Source organism: Denticeps clupeoides, unplaced genomic scaffold (assembly GCF_900700375.1).
Source record: "Denticeps clupeoides unplaced genomic scaffold, fDenClu1.1, whole genome shotgun sequence".
NCBI lineage: Eukaryota > Metazoa > Chordata > Actinopteri > Clupeiformes > Denticipitidae > Denticeps > Denticeps clupeoides.
This window is the reverse complement of record NW_021630113.1, coordinates 96929-115619: the sequence shown is the minus strand read 5'-3', so window position 1 is coordinate 115619 and position 18691 is coordinate 96929. Positions and strand designations below refer to the sequence as shown.

Genomic DNA, 18691 nt, shown 5'->3' with positions numbered 1-18691 from the left:
TGAGACACGGCAGCACAGCACACGGTGACACAGTGAAACCTGTCCTCTGTTTTTAACCATCATCCTTGGTGAGCAGTGGGCACCATCACTGGCACCGGGGGATTGCAGCGTGTGGGGACGGTACCTTCATCAAGGGGACCACCTTGGCGGGTTGGGATTCGAACCGGCAACCTTCAATTATGAGTCCGTTTCCTGAAACGCTATGCCACCACTGAGGAAGACGACCGTCTCTTTGGCCTATTCTCTACTAAAAGAACATTTTCTTTTCTTTGTGGCTGAGATGTTATGTGTTCGGTTTGTACCACCTTCACCACACACAGTCTGGACATATTGATTGACGTCCATCACCGCGCTCTTCTCAGCTAGTGAATGAATGTCTGCGTCATTCCAAATGGCAGAAATTTCTATTCTGGCATTAGTGGTCACGTCCAGGAAGAAGATGATTGTAAGATACCTGATCTTCTGTTTTTTGGGGTCTTTGATCATCATCTAATGACCTCAGACGGGAATTCTGGTCTTATTATTAGCAGCCATTTTAATCCCCAGGGCAGAACGGGGAGGGGGTAGAGTTCTAAATCCGCCCCAAACCGGAACAGCAGCCGATGGTGACGGAGCGACTTAAATCCTCCTAAAAACAGTGACGATGCTTTCATGTTAATTAGCTTTTAAATTATGAAACCAGCTCACTGGGTCATAGGTTCCCTAAAAAAACCTGCATTGCAGAACATTGCAATAGGATGGAATGCTGACCGGTGATAAAAAAAAAGATCTTCTGCTGCTGGCGGTGCAGTAATTTATATCTATTATGCCGTTATTCGCGTCTGTAGGCAGAGATCTGAAAACAAACCAAGGTGTTAATGCGCATAGAGCTGGTGATGGAGGCGCCGTCTGGCTTCAGCCATGAGGAATTCTAATGGTGCGGAGGCTGGCATGTCACGCCCCACCTAAAAGCCCATCCATCCACCAGCCAGCTCCAGTTAATGGGTGGGAGGAGGGGGGGCGATCAGTCATGGCCGCCAGGCCTTCACCTCCCACCCACATCAACCTCGAACCTTTTATTTTTTTATTAAATATGCACCAACACTCTTCATTAATCAACCATAGTCATCGGTGATGTCAAATGAATTTATTAAATAAGAAAAGAAAATTCTGAATAAATTACAAGTGAGCATAGTTAATATATAAATTCACCAGCGTTTGTGATGTTTGTGATGTCTGATGTTCTCACCTTTCGAGGCAGGAGAAGAGCCTCCTCTGATGATGAGGGTGTGAACGCAGGCGTCCATGGCTGCATTATTAACAGAGTAAACACCACGTGACTGTTTTTACAGATGACTTGTTAGCCCACGGCACTCGTGGCATTTAAACGTCCCCCATGATGCTCCACCAGCAGCTCAGCGAATTTACGCCCATGCAATGACAGTCACTGCAGCATAATACCAACATCATCACAGTTGAGGACCAAATGGCGCTGGGGGGCGCTGTTAAAAGATGTGCTTCAGGTGCTTGATGCCGTAGGTCCTGAAGAAGACCAGAAGGATGAGGGTCCACAGGCCCAGGATGAATCCGTCTGGCGGGTGCCAGTCCTTCTGCTTGGGTTTCTGCAGAGTATACACACACACACACACACACACACACACACACACACACACGACCACCACATCATCATGTTGTGTTTGGATATTACGGTTTTAAATTAAACATGCAGAACCAGTCACATTTATATGCTAATGAGCTCCAGAATATTGTAATGCAAAGAAAGACCGCCATCTCAAAAAGAAAAAAAAAAATTCTCTGGGTGGAGGCGGGTGATGGTGGTGCAGAGTGGTTTTGGGTGGAGGAGGCAGGTGGTGGTGCAGGGTGGTTTTTGGGTGGAGGAGGCGAGTGGTGGTGGTGCGGGGTGGTTTTTGGGTGGAGGAGGCGAGTGGTGGTGGTGCGGGGTGGTTTTTGGGTGGAGGAGGCGAGTGGTGGTGGTGCGGGGTGGTTTTTGGGTGGAGGAGGCGAGTGGTGGTGGTGCAGGGTGGTTTTTGGGTGGAGGAGGCAGGTGGAGAAGGTGGTTTTTGGGTGGAGGAGGCAGGTGGTGGTGCAGGGTGGTTTTGGGTGGAGGAGGTGGGTGGAGAGGGTGTTTTTTGGGTGGAGGAGGCATCTGGTGGTGCAGGGTGGTTTTGGGGTGGAGGAGGCGGGTGGAGAGGGTGGTTTTTGGGTGGAGGTGGTGCAGGGTGGTTTTTGGGTGGAGGAGGCGGGTGGTGGTGGAGGGTGGTTTTTGGGTGGAGGAGGAGAGAGGTTTTGATGGAGGGTGGTTTTTGGGTGGAGGAGGCAGGTGGTGGTTCAGGGTGGTTTTTGGGTGGAGGTACTTTGCAGGATTTCTATGCAGCTCAGGTGGACATGATGGAGCAGTTTAATGTGTTTTTTTCACTGCAGAGTGTCTGGCACTGACCCAGATATCAACGGCAGATGGGAGCTGCCCTCCAACACACACACACACACACACACACACACACACACACACACACACACACACACACACACAGGGCCTGGATACAGAGTTGAGCTGCAGGCCTGTGATTATGAAGAATCTGATCCATATTAGGGAACTAAGGAACGAAGGTAGACAACACAATCACACACACATACAAAGGTTTGTAAGGGTCTGGCAGCTGTGTGAGACGTGGTGTGTGTCCATGTCAAAGAATAATCTGCATGAAATGTTCTCTGACATTTTAATTTATGTGTTTTCATGCATGTGTATGTGTAGTGTGTGCGTATGTGTTGAGTGTGTGTGTGTGTGTGTCCTGCAGTATGAGCTGCTGACTGATGTTTTCTGACAGAAATCAACTCCGATGAAGCCCAGCAGAGCAGACAGCCTTCAATCTTCATCTCCAACCTTCTGTCACCCCCCCCCCCCCCACACACACACACACACACACACACACACACCACCCACTGAGGACTAAACCTAAATGTACAAAGAAAACAGGACTGAAGTGATTGTCACAGTGATTGTGATACACAGCGGCACAGCACATTGTGCGCACAGTGAAATTTGTCCTCTGCATTTAACCCATCACCCTCAGCGAGCAGTGTGTGGGGACGGTGCTTTTGTTCAGTGGCACCTCAGTGGCGCCTTGGCGGATCGGGATTCAAACCAGCAACCTTCTTATTACGGGGCCGCTTCCTTAACCACTAGGCCACCACTGGCCCGTGAGTGTGTGAGTGAGTGAGTGTGCGCACGTGTGTGTCAACTCTTCTCAGAAAGTCAGTTATAACCAGCAGGTCCTTGCCCACCCTGACCCGGCGTCTGAGATGAAACGAGGCGAGCGAACGTACAGCACGCCGCCGCGCCTGAGACAGGGAGGGCCGTCCGTTGCTATGGAGACGCACCTGGTGCACTGTAGGGCTTTCAATCAGGGGCGTGAAGTGCAGCATTAGATCAGAAGGTCCCTGGTCCACCTGCTGGTGTAGAGTAACTAACAGCAGCTTCATCACTTCAGCTCTTCCTCTTTGTGTGTTTAAAGTTCATATTTATTGTATATTTGTGAGGTTTTGAAACAGAATTTGTGTCGTCACACCAGTTTAAACATCGTCCCGAGATCGTATTCGTCGAACCGTCCTGCCCCCGCAGCAGCTTCATTACGCTGCCGGCTTTTTAATTTCCCTTTCATGAAACTTCCAGGCGTTTCCTTTGATAATGAATATGAGAAGATGGGTTCTGGACACCAGGTCTGCACCTTCACAAGTCCAAAATGAGCCATGTTCATTCATCTTTAATAAGATCCTACACACGGCTTAATGATATTTACAAAAATTCTATTTACCGCATACAGCACAGCGGTGACGTCTCTCCACACTCGCGCCCCCAACTGCCAGCAGGCCCAGCGCCCCACCAAAGCTCCAGGGGGGTCACCAAAGCTCCAGACTCTCACTCCCTGACTGTCTAAAGACAAACAAGCCTGTTCGCGTGCAAAATCGTGATTTCGATATATCGTTCAGCCCTGATCCTGCAACAAACATGAGCTTTCAAACGGACAATACTTTAATATATAATAATAATATTAATAATAATATTAATAATGAGGTTGTGAAGGCTTTTTACATTTTCAGACAGCAGAAGGATGTAAATCCTCTACCAGATCATACTATTAGGTTTATTATCATTATCAGTATTATTATTAGCAGGCACAAGAGCCCAACAGGAAGGGCTTCCTGGGCTTCATGTTAGATGATCAGAGAATCGGTGGAAGTGAAGTCCTCACTGACCCTCAGCTCATCTGCTCCAGAGATGCCCACAGCTGATGACATCAGAAAGTTCACCAGTCACCAGAATGCCTTGAGCGTTCTTCTGCCCTCAATTAATGTCACACACACACACACACACACACACACACACACACACACAGTTCTTGATGTTCTCTCTTGTCCTGTAAAGACTGGGTTCTTCTCGCCAGGCATGTTTCTGCCCTTCTCCTGACCTGGACCACCTGATCAACCAGAACTCAGCCTGCAGTTCTGCTCTGACCCGTTTTCCAGTCCAGTCATGGTGCTGCCATCCACAGCAGGTTCTCCTGTGTTCACCTATCATGTGATCCAGCAGGCGGGTCTTTTATGGCATCATACTATAAAATCAACACTAGGAACGCACTCAACGTGTAACTCAATACAATACTCAATACTAGTCTTGCAATACTTGCAGACATATTATGATTGAAAACGTGACTAATTGTAAGTAACATTTAAACTTGGACCTGCCACGCCACACTTCCAAGTTCACCTGATACGTCCCGTGGTCATGTGATGTTCTGTCTGTGTTCTCTGTCTCGTTTGTGTTTTCCTTTTTGTAGGACGAGCCTGTAATGGAACTCCTCCCATGCCTGACGCCGATTCGTGCTCCAGTCGAAGTGGGACTTTTAAAGATGCCGTGGGTCCGCCGAGAAGGTGGAAATATGTGAGACATACGTTAAACGTACGTACGTGTTTTTTAAATAGTTAAAAACGTTCGTTTCCCTCCCGCTTTGGGAGGGAATACAACCTTTTTAGAAAGGGTAACATGCTACGTTGAGAGAGCATGTAGTGGTGCAGGACAAAGCTGATGAACGGGGAGATCCTGCTGTGTCTGCAGCATCAGTTTCTGTCCCTGTTACTTACTCCCCGGGCGAGGAGGGACCGTGTGAGAAGCTCATCTGTCTCACTTGTCTTTATCAAACTCTGTCTGCTTTGTTCTCCGACACCCCCTGAAGGAACGTCTGTCATGCGACATGACGTTGACGCTCATGCTCCCATCAGGCAGTGATGCAGTCTGAGGTGACCTACTTGTTGGAGAACGTCCATGCCTACTGGTCCCTAAGCCTGATGGGACCTCTGGGTTCTGTACTGACTACAGAAAGGTTAACGCGGTGACTAAACCAGATTCATTTCCGCTACCTTGGATGGAGGACTGCGTAGACAAGGTTGGTGCAGCCCGAGTGGACACGAAATTGGACCCCCAGCAGGGTTATTGGCAGGTCCTGTTGACTGAGATCTCCGCCTTTGTTCCACCTGATAACTTTATGCTGTACATGCTCCTGCTACCTTCCACCCTTAATATGTAAAGTCCCCTGCTGAGAAGCTTATCTAGATGATGATATAATCCACCTGGACCCAGCACATTGAGACATTAAAAAGTCCATTGAAGTGCCTTCGGGATGCGTTGCTCAATCTCGCAAAATGTGAATTCCTACTTAGGAAAGGAAAATGGGTGAAGATCTGCCTGTGGAGGCCAAAGTTCAGGCTCTCCTGAATTTTCCTGTCCCCACTTCGAAACGGGAATTGCGCCTTTTTTTTTTTTTTTTTTTTTTAGGGATGTCTGGATTTTATCACTTCTCAGACGTGCTTCGTGGCAGCGCGGCCTCAGAGAAAGAAGCTCTAGCCCTCCCGGTCCTCTGGTTTTTTGATCTGTATGAAGAACTCGAATCAAAGTATTATGGAAACCAAGTATAATGTTTTAGCGGACATGCTGTCGCAGACCTTTAGAAATATGGAAATTGCGTTAATCAACACGTGCTGGGGTGTTACGTCCCGTGGTCATGTGAAGATTCTCAGTCATCCAGGTGAACTTGTCTGAAGGTTGAGTCATTAAACGTTCTGCGGATGCAGAATGAAACGCCTCTAAATTAAAGAAAGAAGGTCCAGTTGCCGTGACTCGACTTTCACATTGTCTAGTTTGTGCTTTCGTTTTGTAGGAGGAGCCTGTAATGGAACTCCTCCCATGCCTGACGCAGATTCGCGCTCCAGTCGGAGGGGGACTTTTAAAGATGGCGTGGGAAATACGCGTCTAGCCTGCGCTTCTTGGCGGCCTGACTGCTTCGTGTTCGTAGCGTTTCCCTCTCGCTTTCCTGTCTAGACCAGGACGTAACACAGGCGGCGAAGCTACATTATGGACTTGCTTTGTTCACATTTGAATCTCAATCGGATTTAATTCTCACACATTTATATAAAGACGACTCGATTGCCGTGGAAATGGAACCAGCAGCACCTCTCGCCAACATACGGCACAAAGGCGAGAGACTACAGTCCCATTTCTACCAGCTGCTCACCTGATGGATAATCTGGGCCACGGGCAGCTGGTCGACGTATGCCAGCGCTGTCTCAGTATGCGGCTCGCCTCCGAATCGCCTGGAACAGAGAGAAAGAGCAGAGCTCAGGGCCCCGGGGTTACAGAAATCATACAGGGGGCCCGAAGTGACAGAAGCGCCCACGCTCTGTGCCCCAGCTGGGTCACTTGCATGGATGGAGATCTGACGCGAGCTCCGCCCAACCACGTTTCATCTCCGAAAGAGCAACAGACCTCCGGAGAAGCGGCACAGATGATGCATCAAAAATGGCCCACAAAGTCACCGTTACCTGCTGCTAATAATAGATATTTACAACCGACATCAAAGTTCCGGCCGTGACGTCACGTCTCCACGCTGACTAGTGACGGGAGACGTGGAGAGAGATCATCTACACCGGCGGCACCACCACGGGTGGAGATTCACCTCCAGCCAGATACTCAGCCGACCGCAGAGGCAGAAATCAATTCAAAAGGAAGCAGCAGAAGAAGAAAGACCTTTTCAAATTTCCTTTGAGGAAAGTGATTGATAGGTCACTTTAGAGGGATCTGAAGGTGGAGAGGGAGAAAACCCCAGCAGGCGAATCAGCATCTCAGAGCAGCTGTACGTGTAACCAAATAAATACCAAATGTTTCAGTCCGGGTGGAAGGAACAGAGTCCCAAGAATGAATGATGGCAAAGATTATTTAATAATATGACATGAAATATTAACACATCTGTTTCATGTCATGCGTCAGCCAACAGTTGGACAAACATGAACCAGAAATGAAATGTTCACCGTTTCCCAGCCATTACCCAACGCCTACAAGTCATTTACATTTACAGCATTTACCAGACGCCCTTACCCAGAGCGACTTACAGTCAGTAGTTACAGGGACAGTCACCCCCCTGGGGACACTCAGGGTTAAGTGTCTTGTTCAGGGACACAATGGTAGTAAGCGGGATTTGAACCTGGGTCTTCTGGTTCGCAGGAGAGTGTGTTACACACTAGGCCACTACTACCCAAAATGGAGGGATTTTCACAGCATAGAAATATAGAATATTAAAACACCACTGTGGAGAATTTTTCACATTTTATTAATAATTACACATTTAGCACACAATTAATGTAAATAATTAGTTAAAGACTAATGCTTGCTATAATGTTTAAGAGTACTGTGTGTGGGGGAAAGAGTCGTAATGAGTCGTAACGAGCCGTAAAAGTGCACTCGCACGTTCACAATGAGTGACAAGATACAGCAGAACCATACGTGTGCGTAATAAATTCGTATTTGATCTCATATTCTCGGTTTGTTTATTAAAAAGCTCAGCGTCCCTGAGGCCCAAGTGTCAGACAGGGTTCTGCCCTCACCACAGCTACCCTGACCCAGCGACTTCCAGGAACCCGATCATCAATCCCCGTCCGGAGGGATCCGTTTCCAGATAAAATAACCGAACGTCACGTCGGACTGAAGCGATGACGCGCTGAAGTGGTGATCGGCATCTGGAAGATCAGATGATCGCCACAGAGGGTTCAAAAATCCGTGGTTCGACCCGCATGCTGCTTCTCCTCTGCACTCCACCCCATTTCACACTAAGAACATAAATCTGCTACCGGGCGGCGTACAGAACACAACTCCGGCTGCATCCGTGCAGACTGCGAGTTCCTCCCCTTGGTGGACGCGTTGTGGCGTTTCACTTCTCCTGACGTTTAATTATAGAGCGAGCGCCATCTTCACCCTCAGCAGGGCCAGGCAATCTCATAAACGCCCTCAGCAGAAGACACAATACAGCCAGTGGGGAGTCCATTCAAAAAAAATAAGACTTCCACATAAAACCCAATTTACTTAATGGAGCCCTGCGGCGCCGCCGCTGAGACCGCGAGGAGCACGGCAGGATGGGAAATTAGGGAAGGCGCGTAAAACCCAGGACAAATCCACACTGACCGTGCATTTAAACCCCACCATGGTCACACGGCCTGGATCGCCAGTTCTGGCTGTAGGAGAACCGTTCATTTAACCTCTGTTTCAGGAGAAGGGAAGGTCAAAGGGTAAAAAATGTTTTAGAGGGCATGCAATTTCACACAAACGCGAGGACACGTGAACGACAAACATCGATTTCAGAGGATTAAGTGTTTCCAGTGGTCAGCAGACGGGGTGGGTCGGTCCACGGTAACTCACCAGTAATACAGCATAAGCGAAAGACAATGTGGGGGTAACTAAGCGCGCTATATTCACTGCAGCTGCCCGGGAGATCCTCATTACGCATGCTAATTAGTGGAAAAGCAGCTCGGATTATCTGTGCGGTTTAAGAACACAACTGGCAACCCAGAAGTCGTTCAGCTTCCTCAGTCTGAGGACATCACTCTGTCCATCACTCACATGCCTACGTCAACACTAAAGATTAATTCAGTTTTAAATAAAAATTTACATAGAAAATCAAAGTCACAAACCACCTTTATTACCTCGGCGCACTAAGAAGTGAGCGGGTAAGCGGAACGGGACATTTGGCAGACACCCTTATCCAGAGCGAATTACAACGTGCTTTCATGTTACCATCAACGAGGCAATTAAGTAATCAGTTCTGCTTCGCTAGGACTCAAACCATGAATACAGTCATTTTACTCACTGGGTTATAGTTTGCCTTAAATAAGTCAGACTATAAGAAAGTTAAAAGTATTCTCTAAAGGGGAAGGTCTCCTGTTTGAAAAACTCATCGACTGTGCTGTTCTGACCTCGAAGGGAAGTTCATTCCATTTTGGGTGTGACTGAGTTGTAGATAAAGGGCGCTGAGATGAAATGTCAGTTAGACGTGCAGAGAATTGAGCGGCATGTACAACTGAGGGAGGAAAAAAAAGAAGAGGAGTTGTGTGTCGTCGGCATAGCAGCGGTAGGATAACCCATGTGAGGAAATGACCTCACCAGGTGATCTCATGTAGAGGGAGAAAAAGGAGAGGACCGAGTACTGAGCAATGAGGGACGCCAGTGGAGAGTCTGCGTGAAGCAGACGTGGATTCTTTCCAAGTCACTTGGTATGACCGCTCATCAAGGTAGGAAGAAAACAAAGCCATGCGGAGCCCTGAATTCCGAGCCTCCTCAGAGTGGATTGATTGTGGAGAGGTCGAGGAGAATAAGAACCGATGAGAGTTTTGCTGATCTGGCAACATGTAGCTTCTCAGAAACAGCCAGAAGGACTGTCGCTGTAGAATGACCTGCTCTGAAGCCAGACCTGGGAGGTTGTTCTGAGACAGGTGAAGTGATGGCTGATTGTAGACACAGCGCTCAATGACTTGAAGAAATGAGAGAAGAGACACTTGATGTCTGATTTCTGTAGGACCAGCGGTGGGCAGTGGGCAGCCATGACAGGCGCCCGGGGAGCAGTGTGTGGGGACGGTGCTTTGCTCAGTGGCACCTCAGCGGCACCTTGGCGGATGACTATTCGAAGCGGCAACCTTCTTGCATTGGTGGTTCGCCTGTCATGGCTGCCCACTGCTCACCAAGGGTGAATGTTAAAAGCAGACGACAAATTTCACCGTGTCACTGTGTGCTGTGCTGCAGTGTCTCACAATGACAAATCACTTCACTTTTATTTTATAACAAGAAAGCGAATTTAAACCAATACAAAAAAAAACAAAACTGAATGGACTACAAATAAGTGGAATAAGTGTTTGACGTGTATCTGGGTGAACGTGGTTGTCACCATGATTGTAAAACCCTCGATACGGCTTCCCTCACTGTGGCGGCCATGTTTACCTGCTTTCTAACATTATGGCCTTTCACTTTCTGATTACGGGTCCGCTTCCTTAACCTCCAGGCCACGACTGCCCCAGGATGCGATTGTGGCCATTTTTCTTTTTTAATCGAAAATATAAAATATTGAAATGGTACATTTGACACTCTGTGGTAGAACAGCAGGTCACCAATTTCAGACGAACATCTCCTGACTGTCAACAGTACTTCATTAAGTGAAAGAGGTCTCCAGAAGATGTGAGTCCGTGGCCCTGGCAGTGACCTGAAGTCATGAGGGATTTATTCTGCTTACCCTGACAGACATCATGCACCGAAACCAGCTGTGGAGAGACGAGCAGGGAAGACACGGCAGCACCACCCCGTGGTCAGACGCTGGTGATGCAACATGTTCAAAGCCATTCACACTCATGGCCTTACTTATTCACACTTATTAACTATTTTAATTCATTAGATGGTTTTCTCGCATATTTTAATAGAATGAGCTGTAGACAATTTTTTTAATCAAAACTGCAACCAGAATTGAATTAGAAAAAATAAGCAATACAATAAATAGAAAGATAATTAGCTAAATAAACCTAAAATAAAATCCATAGAAATGTTGCATGTGTACCTGGGTGGATGTCTGAAGGCCACAACCGAGCCTGCAGACGCGTGACGTGGTGTCTAAACAGGGCTCTAGACTAACTTTTTGCACGGGTTGTACTAGTGCACCAGCACAAAAGTGATGATATCGCATTTAATACCGCAGTTTTACCGGTTCACACTTTCCTTTTTACATTGGTAACTTTGTTACAAGTCAATACTGCCTAAGTTCTTTATCTGAAGCGCAATTATCCAAGAAAGGTAACTTACTGAAAATGTGTTGGTGCTTAAAGTGCCTCACTGAGCTGAAAAAAAAAAAAAAAAAAAAAAAAAAAGTAATAAAAGGAAAATCTAAATGAAAAGTGTGAGTGTTTTAATGGCTTGAACTTGATTTTCATCTCGGTCTGATTATCAGCGGGGAGAGGAGACACTGGACCAGGACTTTTATCCCTGCTCGTAATGTGTTTTACAGACGCATTATGCTTTTTCAGAGGTTAATTTCTATTAAATGCACGGTTCGGTGACGTGTCAGGTGATTAGTGCTAAAATGGAAGTTGCGGCGGTGAATCTGACATTGGCTTCTGACGATTACGAAAGCAAAGTCTGAGGTGTGGGAAACAAACTTTGACCATGAAAATTTACGTAAAAAAATGTATAAATGACCCATAACAATCACAAAGCATGAAAGTGAAGTGATTGAGACACTGCAGCATACGGTGAAACATGTCCTCTGTATTTAACCACCAGCCTTGGTGACAGTGGGCACCATGACAGGCGCCCGGGGAGCAAAGTGTGGGGACGGTACCTTCATCAAGGGGACCTCAGTGGCACCTTGGCGTATCGGCAACCTTCTGATTATGGGGCCACTTCCTTAACCGCTAGGCCACCACCGCCCCACCAGTCAGGTTGGCCAAAATTAAAAAGAAATATATATACAACTTCACCTTCTACAGAAACCGACCCTGAATGACGATGATGACAACGTTCAAACACTCTCAACTTACTGAGGAAAATCGAATTTGAGGATGTTTCCACTAAATTGAGAAGTTGAGTACTCGCTTTATGGTGCTGAATGGTCCAGTGTTCAGTGGATCAGATTTATCTTCTCATCTCTAATACAATCATTGCTAAGCAACATCATTCAGCAGCAGCTGGTCACATGACCCTGTGACTGTAAATGACTGTAAACTTATACGTAAGTGACTGTAAATTTATACTCACTTCTCTTGCTCTAACGGGATTCCGGGCACAGTCAGATTGATGGTTTCCATGGTGATCTCCACCTTGCGGACACTGCCAAAGAAGTCGGTGATCAGGACGCTGCCCGGGTCCCTCTGGAACAGGTCGGTACGGTGGCCCGGTGTAGACACACACTGGCTTTTGGGGCAGACTTTAAACTGCAACACAGAACAAGAGTCACTAAAAAGGTCCCCATCTGAGAGGGGACAATGCTCAGGTGACACGCTGATGATGCCATGTACCCACGGCAATGCTCATACTGTACACATCTTGTGGCGTGAGGCGCAATGGGCTAAACAGGACAATTCCGCCGCGGGCTCAATCGGTTCCCTCCACATGCAGCCACTGCTGAGCTATTCCAGGACCAGGAGGTCACTGCCCTTCCGCCATGTCAGCACACACACTCGTACATTTCAGAGCACGTGGAGAACTCACTAAATCACTAAAAGATGAAGCTCAGCGATGTGAAGAGCCTCAGTCCAGCGGGGACGGGGATGAAGTTCCTCCTTCATTATCGTTACCAAAATAAGAGTTGAAATTGAAACAGCATTTCATTTGATTGTGTGCATATTGTCAAAATCAATGTGTTAATTGTTGTGATTCACACATTCTTTATTTTTAATAAAAATAAAACATTAATGCAGCCCTCAGAACAACATACGCATTTGTAGCTGCGTTCGATGGGTGTTTCACTGCCATTCACCCGCCGCTGTTTAACGCATATCGGCAGAAATATACTCGCTGTGATATGCGTATCCGTACACAGTTGCGTTAATAACGTTTGTGCTGATATACTTGTTCTGTGCATCTGTAGTGTGTACTCCTTACCACAAGGGGTTAGTGTTGAGGTCGCAAACCAAACCAACTTGCTCAACCAACAGAGGTCCTCAAACGTGGACCTCTTGACTGTTGAGTGCAGATCTTGCAACACTGGCACTATAAAATTACGCAGGTATTATATCTCCATATACGTTCCGTGTTTGAGTACGTGCACAAAACTCGGTACGTACACTCGTACGTAGTTCACAGCAAGTTTATTTCTGCCTTAATGCACGTTGCTGTTTAAGAGTTAAGTAACCTCTAGTCTAAAGAAATTTTATTAATTATGATTAATTCTCAACTAATTCTTTTTTAAAAATTGAACTAAATCACACATTTCAATTCAATTGACAGGCCTCATACTTTTACTGAAGATTACTTGTGTTAAGGATGGGTGGTAGTAGCCTAATTGCCTCTGAACCAGAAGACCAGACAGTCGTGTTCCTGAGCAGGACACTTGACCAGGGGGACTGTCCCCGTCACTACTGACTGTAAGGCGCTCTGGATAAGGAGGTCTGATGGTTTACTCCAGGATTATGATGTAAAAGGTACATGCAGCTGTAGCGGGTATGAGAGGATTAAGGACAAACACTGGCCAGCTGTCCACTCTAATGGACAGTTGTGGGTTTTAATTTGACCTGCGTGCCTCTGGCTTCTTTCATACGAGGATAAAGCCCCCAGGAGAAAATCCGTAATATTGATGGTAATCCTAAAGAACAGTTGGCGGAGGATGTTAAAGTACAGGTTAAAATGAATAAAAACGCTGCACAACAAGGATCCTCTCTGAAGTTCTGCAAGTGACGCTCAACACAGAGCAGCTGAGCCAGAGGCTGAGGGGCCGAGACCCCCGGGCAGCAGATAAAAGAAAAGGAAGCGAGTCCCCCGGGCAGAAGATAAACGGAACGGCTGAGCAGCAGCCTCCGCTGTGCCTGCGGCGTAAAGGTCCACCGCCTGTCCCTTTCAAACGCCTGTGACCTACAGCCACATTAGCCATTCTGTTTCTGGTGGTCACCCAGTCCCTACAACCTGAGCTTTCATCTGTGTGTGTGTGTGTGTGTGTGTGGGTGTGTGGTTATAGTACTAAAAACTGCTCCTCTCACTGTTGTCTGAGGGTAAGTACAACAATGAAACGGAGCACAAAACCTTCTTACCAAGTCATTCATGTTGGCCTGGCTGGCAGGGTGGATGTCCTCCAGGAACTCCAGCAGGTAGAAGGTGTACCGGTCCATCAGGTGGACTCCAATAGCCAGGTCTGGCTGATGCTACAGAGAAACATATTCATTCATTGGGTCAATTATCACAAACTGACAGATAAAACAAGGTCATTACGAAATCCCACCCTCATCCATTTACATTTACAGCATTTACCAGACGCCCTTATCCAGAGCGACTTACAATCAGTAGTTACAGGGACAGTCTCCCTGGAGCAACTTAGTGTTAAGTGTCTTGCTCAGGGACACAATGGTAGTAAGAGGGATTTGAACCTGGGTCTTCTGGTTCACAGGCGAGCGTCTTAACCACTAGGCTACTACCACCACGGCCGCTGCTTACCGACAGCGAGTCCTCTCCAACCTGACTGCTGGCCAGGGCCATCAGATTTGGGGAGTAGAACCTCTCGTACATGGAGGCGCCCTGGCAGGTGTCGATGATGAAGAGGAGCTCGTTGTACCTGAGAGGAGGAATGACAGATGAGTGATTAATTCATCTGAGTGATCACCTATAAAGCTTTGCATGGTCTTGCTCCAGTTTTTCTTGGTAACCTACTAGTCCCTCGTAACCCACCAGACTCCCTTGGTTCTCTGGGAGAAGGCTTACTGGCTGTGCCCCATGTACACAAGGTCACTACTTCTGCAGTCTAGTCTTTATACAACACTCCCCTCGCCATTAGTGCCAGTAGTTAGTGCCACCTAGTTCTCCACCCATTTACTGTCATTTGTTGCTAACTCGTCACTAACTCACTCTTCTCTTTTCTCTACCCTTCACCATCCCCTCCACTGTTTTCCCCTTATGAGGTCATAAGGGGACAAATTCCAGATGCGACCATCTGAGCTGCTGTTCTCTGAACGGTGAAGCAGAATGACAAAAACACTCTTTACACTTATTGCCGTTTCTAGCCACTGCAGGACTGTAGACACCCAGACACTTGTTCAGACCCTGGTAATCTGACGACTGGAATACTGTAAATCCCTCCGTACAGGTGTACCTCTGAATACCATCCTGGCATTTTTATTTTAACCGACTTGCCGCCTCTTCTGTGGTATAAATTACAATCTGTCCTGTTTCCGTGGAGTTCACAGAAGATACAGACCCGATGAGAGTCCCAAACAGAGGACAATCGAGCCACCAATTACGCCGCCGGCAGCTGAAGGCCACGACGTGGGAAATAAACTGTCTGAGAAACACCGCTGGTTTACTTTCCGGTTTAATTACACCCATCAGCCAATTAAAGGCAGGAGGCATCTCACGGAAAATTAACTTGGAATACTCCATTTCCACAGGCTTCATCTGATGTAGAATTATTCAGACTAGAACCAGACAAGAAGGACCGGAGACCTTTAAATATTATATTATGAACCGCGATTAATCGTGATTAATTTGAGCTGACTGACTGCTCTATGTTCAGGAAGGTCTTCTCCAGGGTCATGGCGAGCCCTTTTCAGACATGTCACCTGGTCAGCCTAGTCAGGTTCACGACCTTTCAGAAACCAACGTTCAGTCAGGCGGTGACGCACAACAGCAGGATGTGTGGAACATGCCCAACGTACCTCCTCTTCTGCCACATCTGCTCGAACGCGTCCGCCAGCTCAACGTTGCTGATCTCCTCCGAATCCTGGAACTTTAAGAATCCGTTCCCACCGTGACCTTTCGAGCAGACAGAGCAGCAGAATGAAGCGAAAGGTCAGAGGTCAGCCTGCCCTGTGCGCTCGCCTCACACGGCCTACCGGTCAGGTAGATGAGGATGTTGCTGTGGTCGTCTGAGAGCAGGCGCTTGGACCGTGGGGTGCTGGGCGGCAGTCGCCCGGTCAGAACGCGGAGGAAGTTCTCTACCGTAACCTGGACAAACAGAGAAATATGATCATGATCACCATATTCTATAAAAGACATTTTTCCGATTCTACCAGCCTTCAAAGGTTGATAAACTGGAATGGCTGCAGGGATGAACGTTACGTTACGAGTCACTGATTATCTGCTTATCTGCGAGAGAAGCGGGTAAAATGTCAAATTTTGATGGATCATAGCATCTCCAGAACGTTCTTGGTTTGAGAAAAGTGTTCCAAGGAAGGAAGATTGATGGCAGTGACGATGTCATGGGTGGCCAGGCTCTGATCTGATGAAAGCTGGTGTATCTCGATCTGCTGGAGAAGCAGGTTCTGGTGTCTGGTGAACAATCAGAGCCTTGCGGTTTGTTGCGTTTGGGGCTGTGAAGCTGCAGAATGGTCAGGGTGACCCTGGACCCATGGAGCTAAGGAAGATGGTGTTCTGGTCTTTTGAACCATGTGGTTGGAACCACATGCAGCATTTACCTGGACATGACACCGGGATGCACTATGGGAAGAAGATGACTCGGTGGGATTCTGCTAGGAGAGCTTGGTCTAACATCCATGTAGATGTTCCTTACTGAAACGTACCTCCTACCTAAACAGAGTGGGATTATGTCCCCTGTCACAGTGCAGAAATTGTTCAGGGACGGTCTGGACACCCGGAACTTACATTTAAATTTACAGCACTTATCAGACGCCCTTTTCCAGAGCGACTTACAATCAGTAGTTACAGGGACAGTCCCCCCCCCTGGAGACACTCAGGGTTAAGTGTCTTGCTCAGGGACACAATGGTAGTAGGTGGGATTTGAACCTGGGTCTTCTGGTTCATAGGCGAGTGTGTTACCCGCTAGGCTACTACCACCCCTTACAGGAGCTTACAGGACCACAGCAGATGCCTTCAGAGGTCTAATGAGTCCATCTCTACAATAATGCTGTAATTACAGCAGGCTATAATAATGCTGTGAATACAGAGTGGTTATTGTTTTAATTATGTACTAATCGTTGTAACATGATAGTGTTTTTATTCAGAGCAGCGTCGACTCGCCTCGTATCCCCGGTAGTCCACCTCCACATCGTCCCCGTACACGTTCAGCTCCATGTTTTTGTGGCTGAACACCGTGGCTGGTTTGGGGTTTCTGTGGTTACAGGCCATGTCGTCCGCCAGCATCAGGACAATGTGGCTGGAAGGAGAGGGACACACGTCATGCACCCCAGAGGCGTCTGGGCGCCGAGTCTTCCGGCAGCGACGTACCTGTCTGGGATGCCCAGTCTCTTCACACTTCTGTAGACGGAGAGCGTGTTGGCCACATGGCGATAGTTGAACCAGAACCTGGAGGTGCAAACCTAGAGAAGCGTACAGATCACTGCCGGTGCGCTACACTGGAATAAAATGTTTTAAACGGTGTACGTCACTCACCAGCACGGCCCAGTTGTTGGTGTGGTCGCTCCGGAAGAAGCGCTCGGCCCTGGCCTGATGCAGAAGGAGAAAAGCGGACGTCCTGCCGATTAAAACGAAGTCTAATGCAACAGACGACGAGATCTCAGGCGCCACTGCGTGGGTGTGGCCGGCAAATCCTCGCCATCACAAACAGACTGTGCCAAGCCGTATGACGCACAGACAACTGCAATAATATTTGCCATCTTGCTCCATCAGGAGTAAAACTTTAGTAAAACGTGCGACCACCAGACGGTGACGGGAGACACACACAGACAACTGGGGACAGAAGGGACACGTACGTCATCGTAAAATGGCTTTTCAGAACAAAAGAAATAAATATAAAGCAGCGCTAACATACATGGCCTGGCAGTTGCCTGGTGGGTTCGAGTCCCAGGTTCAAACCCCACTTACTGCCATCGTACCCCGAGTGTCTCCAGAGGGACAATGTCCCTGAAACGCTCTGGATGAGGGCGTCTGGTAAATACATGTCAGAGTCATGAGTCAAGTCGGTCTTATTCCAACCGTTTTTACGAGAGGATTACGAGAGTTTGGTGTCAGTGACATCGATGCCGGGTAAGAAACTACTTCCGCGTTTCCAGCCCTGATTGAAATTAAGTGATGCTAGCTCACCAGCTACTTAGATAACTGCCATTCCTGTCGTTTCATAAAAAAAGGAAATGAACTCACCTTCACGTCGTTAGACTCGACATCAGGTAACCGATTTACGAACATTAACAGGACCAAAGTTGTAAGTATACTGCAGGTTAGCATCGTTAAGGAGGCGACACACACTCGGACTCACGAACTTCCGCTATCGCGGAGCCGCGTTTCAAAATAAGAGTCCCCAGAGCCGCACCCGGCTCTAGACCTCATTCCGTCATTTTTTTTTAAATAATAAGAGTCCTTTATGGATGATTTTCACGATATTTCCTTTGTCCCTAAGACTGGCTTTGCACCTTCAAATCATCTTAATTTTGATTACTTTTAATGTACTGTAATATTTGCTCACATTGTAGTTTCTGTGCCTTGCATGTAAAGTCATTTCCAGAATTATGCTTGACTTAAGCATACTCGTGCACCTGGTGAACACTATCCCTAAAAATAAAGACATACAAATAAAGTTCCAGTATGAGTGAATATATTCTATAGCCTAATGTATTTTATTTAATATTACACAACGTGGAAAAAAAATCTGACCTGGAATAACATGACAATGGCAGTCACCATGTTTTATTTTTACTGTTTTTTAGGGAAAAGTCC

At 47.3% G+C, this 18691-nt stretch overlaps 1 protein-coding gene across 1 annotated transcript; it reads right to left on the bottom strand.

Moving 5' to 3' along the window:
* Positions 1-1111: 1111 nt before the first annotated feature.
* On the bottom strand, positions 1112-18247 carry LOC114783744 (GPI-anchor transamidase-like). Its single transcript, XM_028969258.1, has 11 exons — positions 18119-18247; positions 17411-17464; positions 17246-17337; positions 17039-17174; positions 15895-16006; positions 15718-15814; positions 14504-14621; positions 14104-14214; positions 12116-12291; positions 6570-6648; positions 1112-1601 (listed from the first exon to the last, which is right to left on the bottom strand). The coding sequence occupies exons 1-11, from the start codon at positions 18200-18202 to the stop codon at positions 1485-1487; spliced, it is 1176 nt and encodes a 391-aa protein (XP_028825091.1). The 5' UTR covers positions 18203-18247; the 3' UTR covers positions 1112-1484.
* Between the last annotated feature and the right edge of the window lie 444 nt (positions 18248-18691).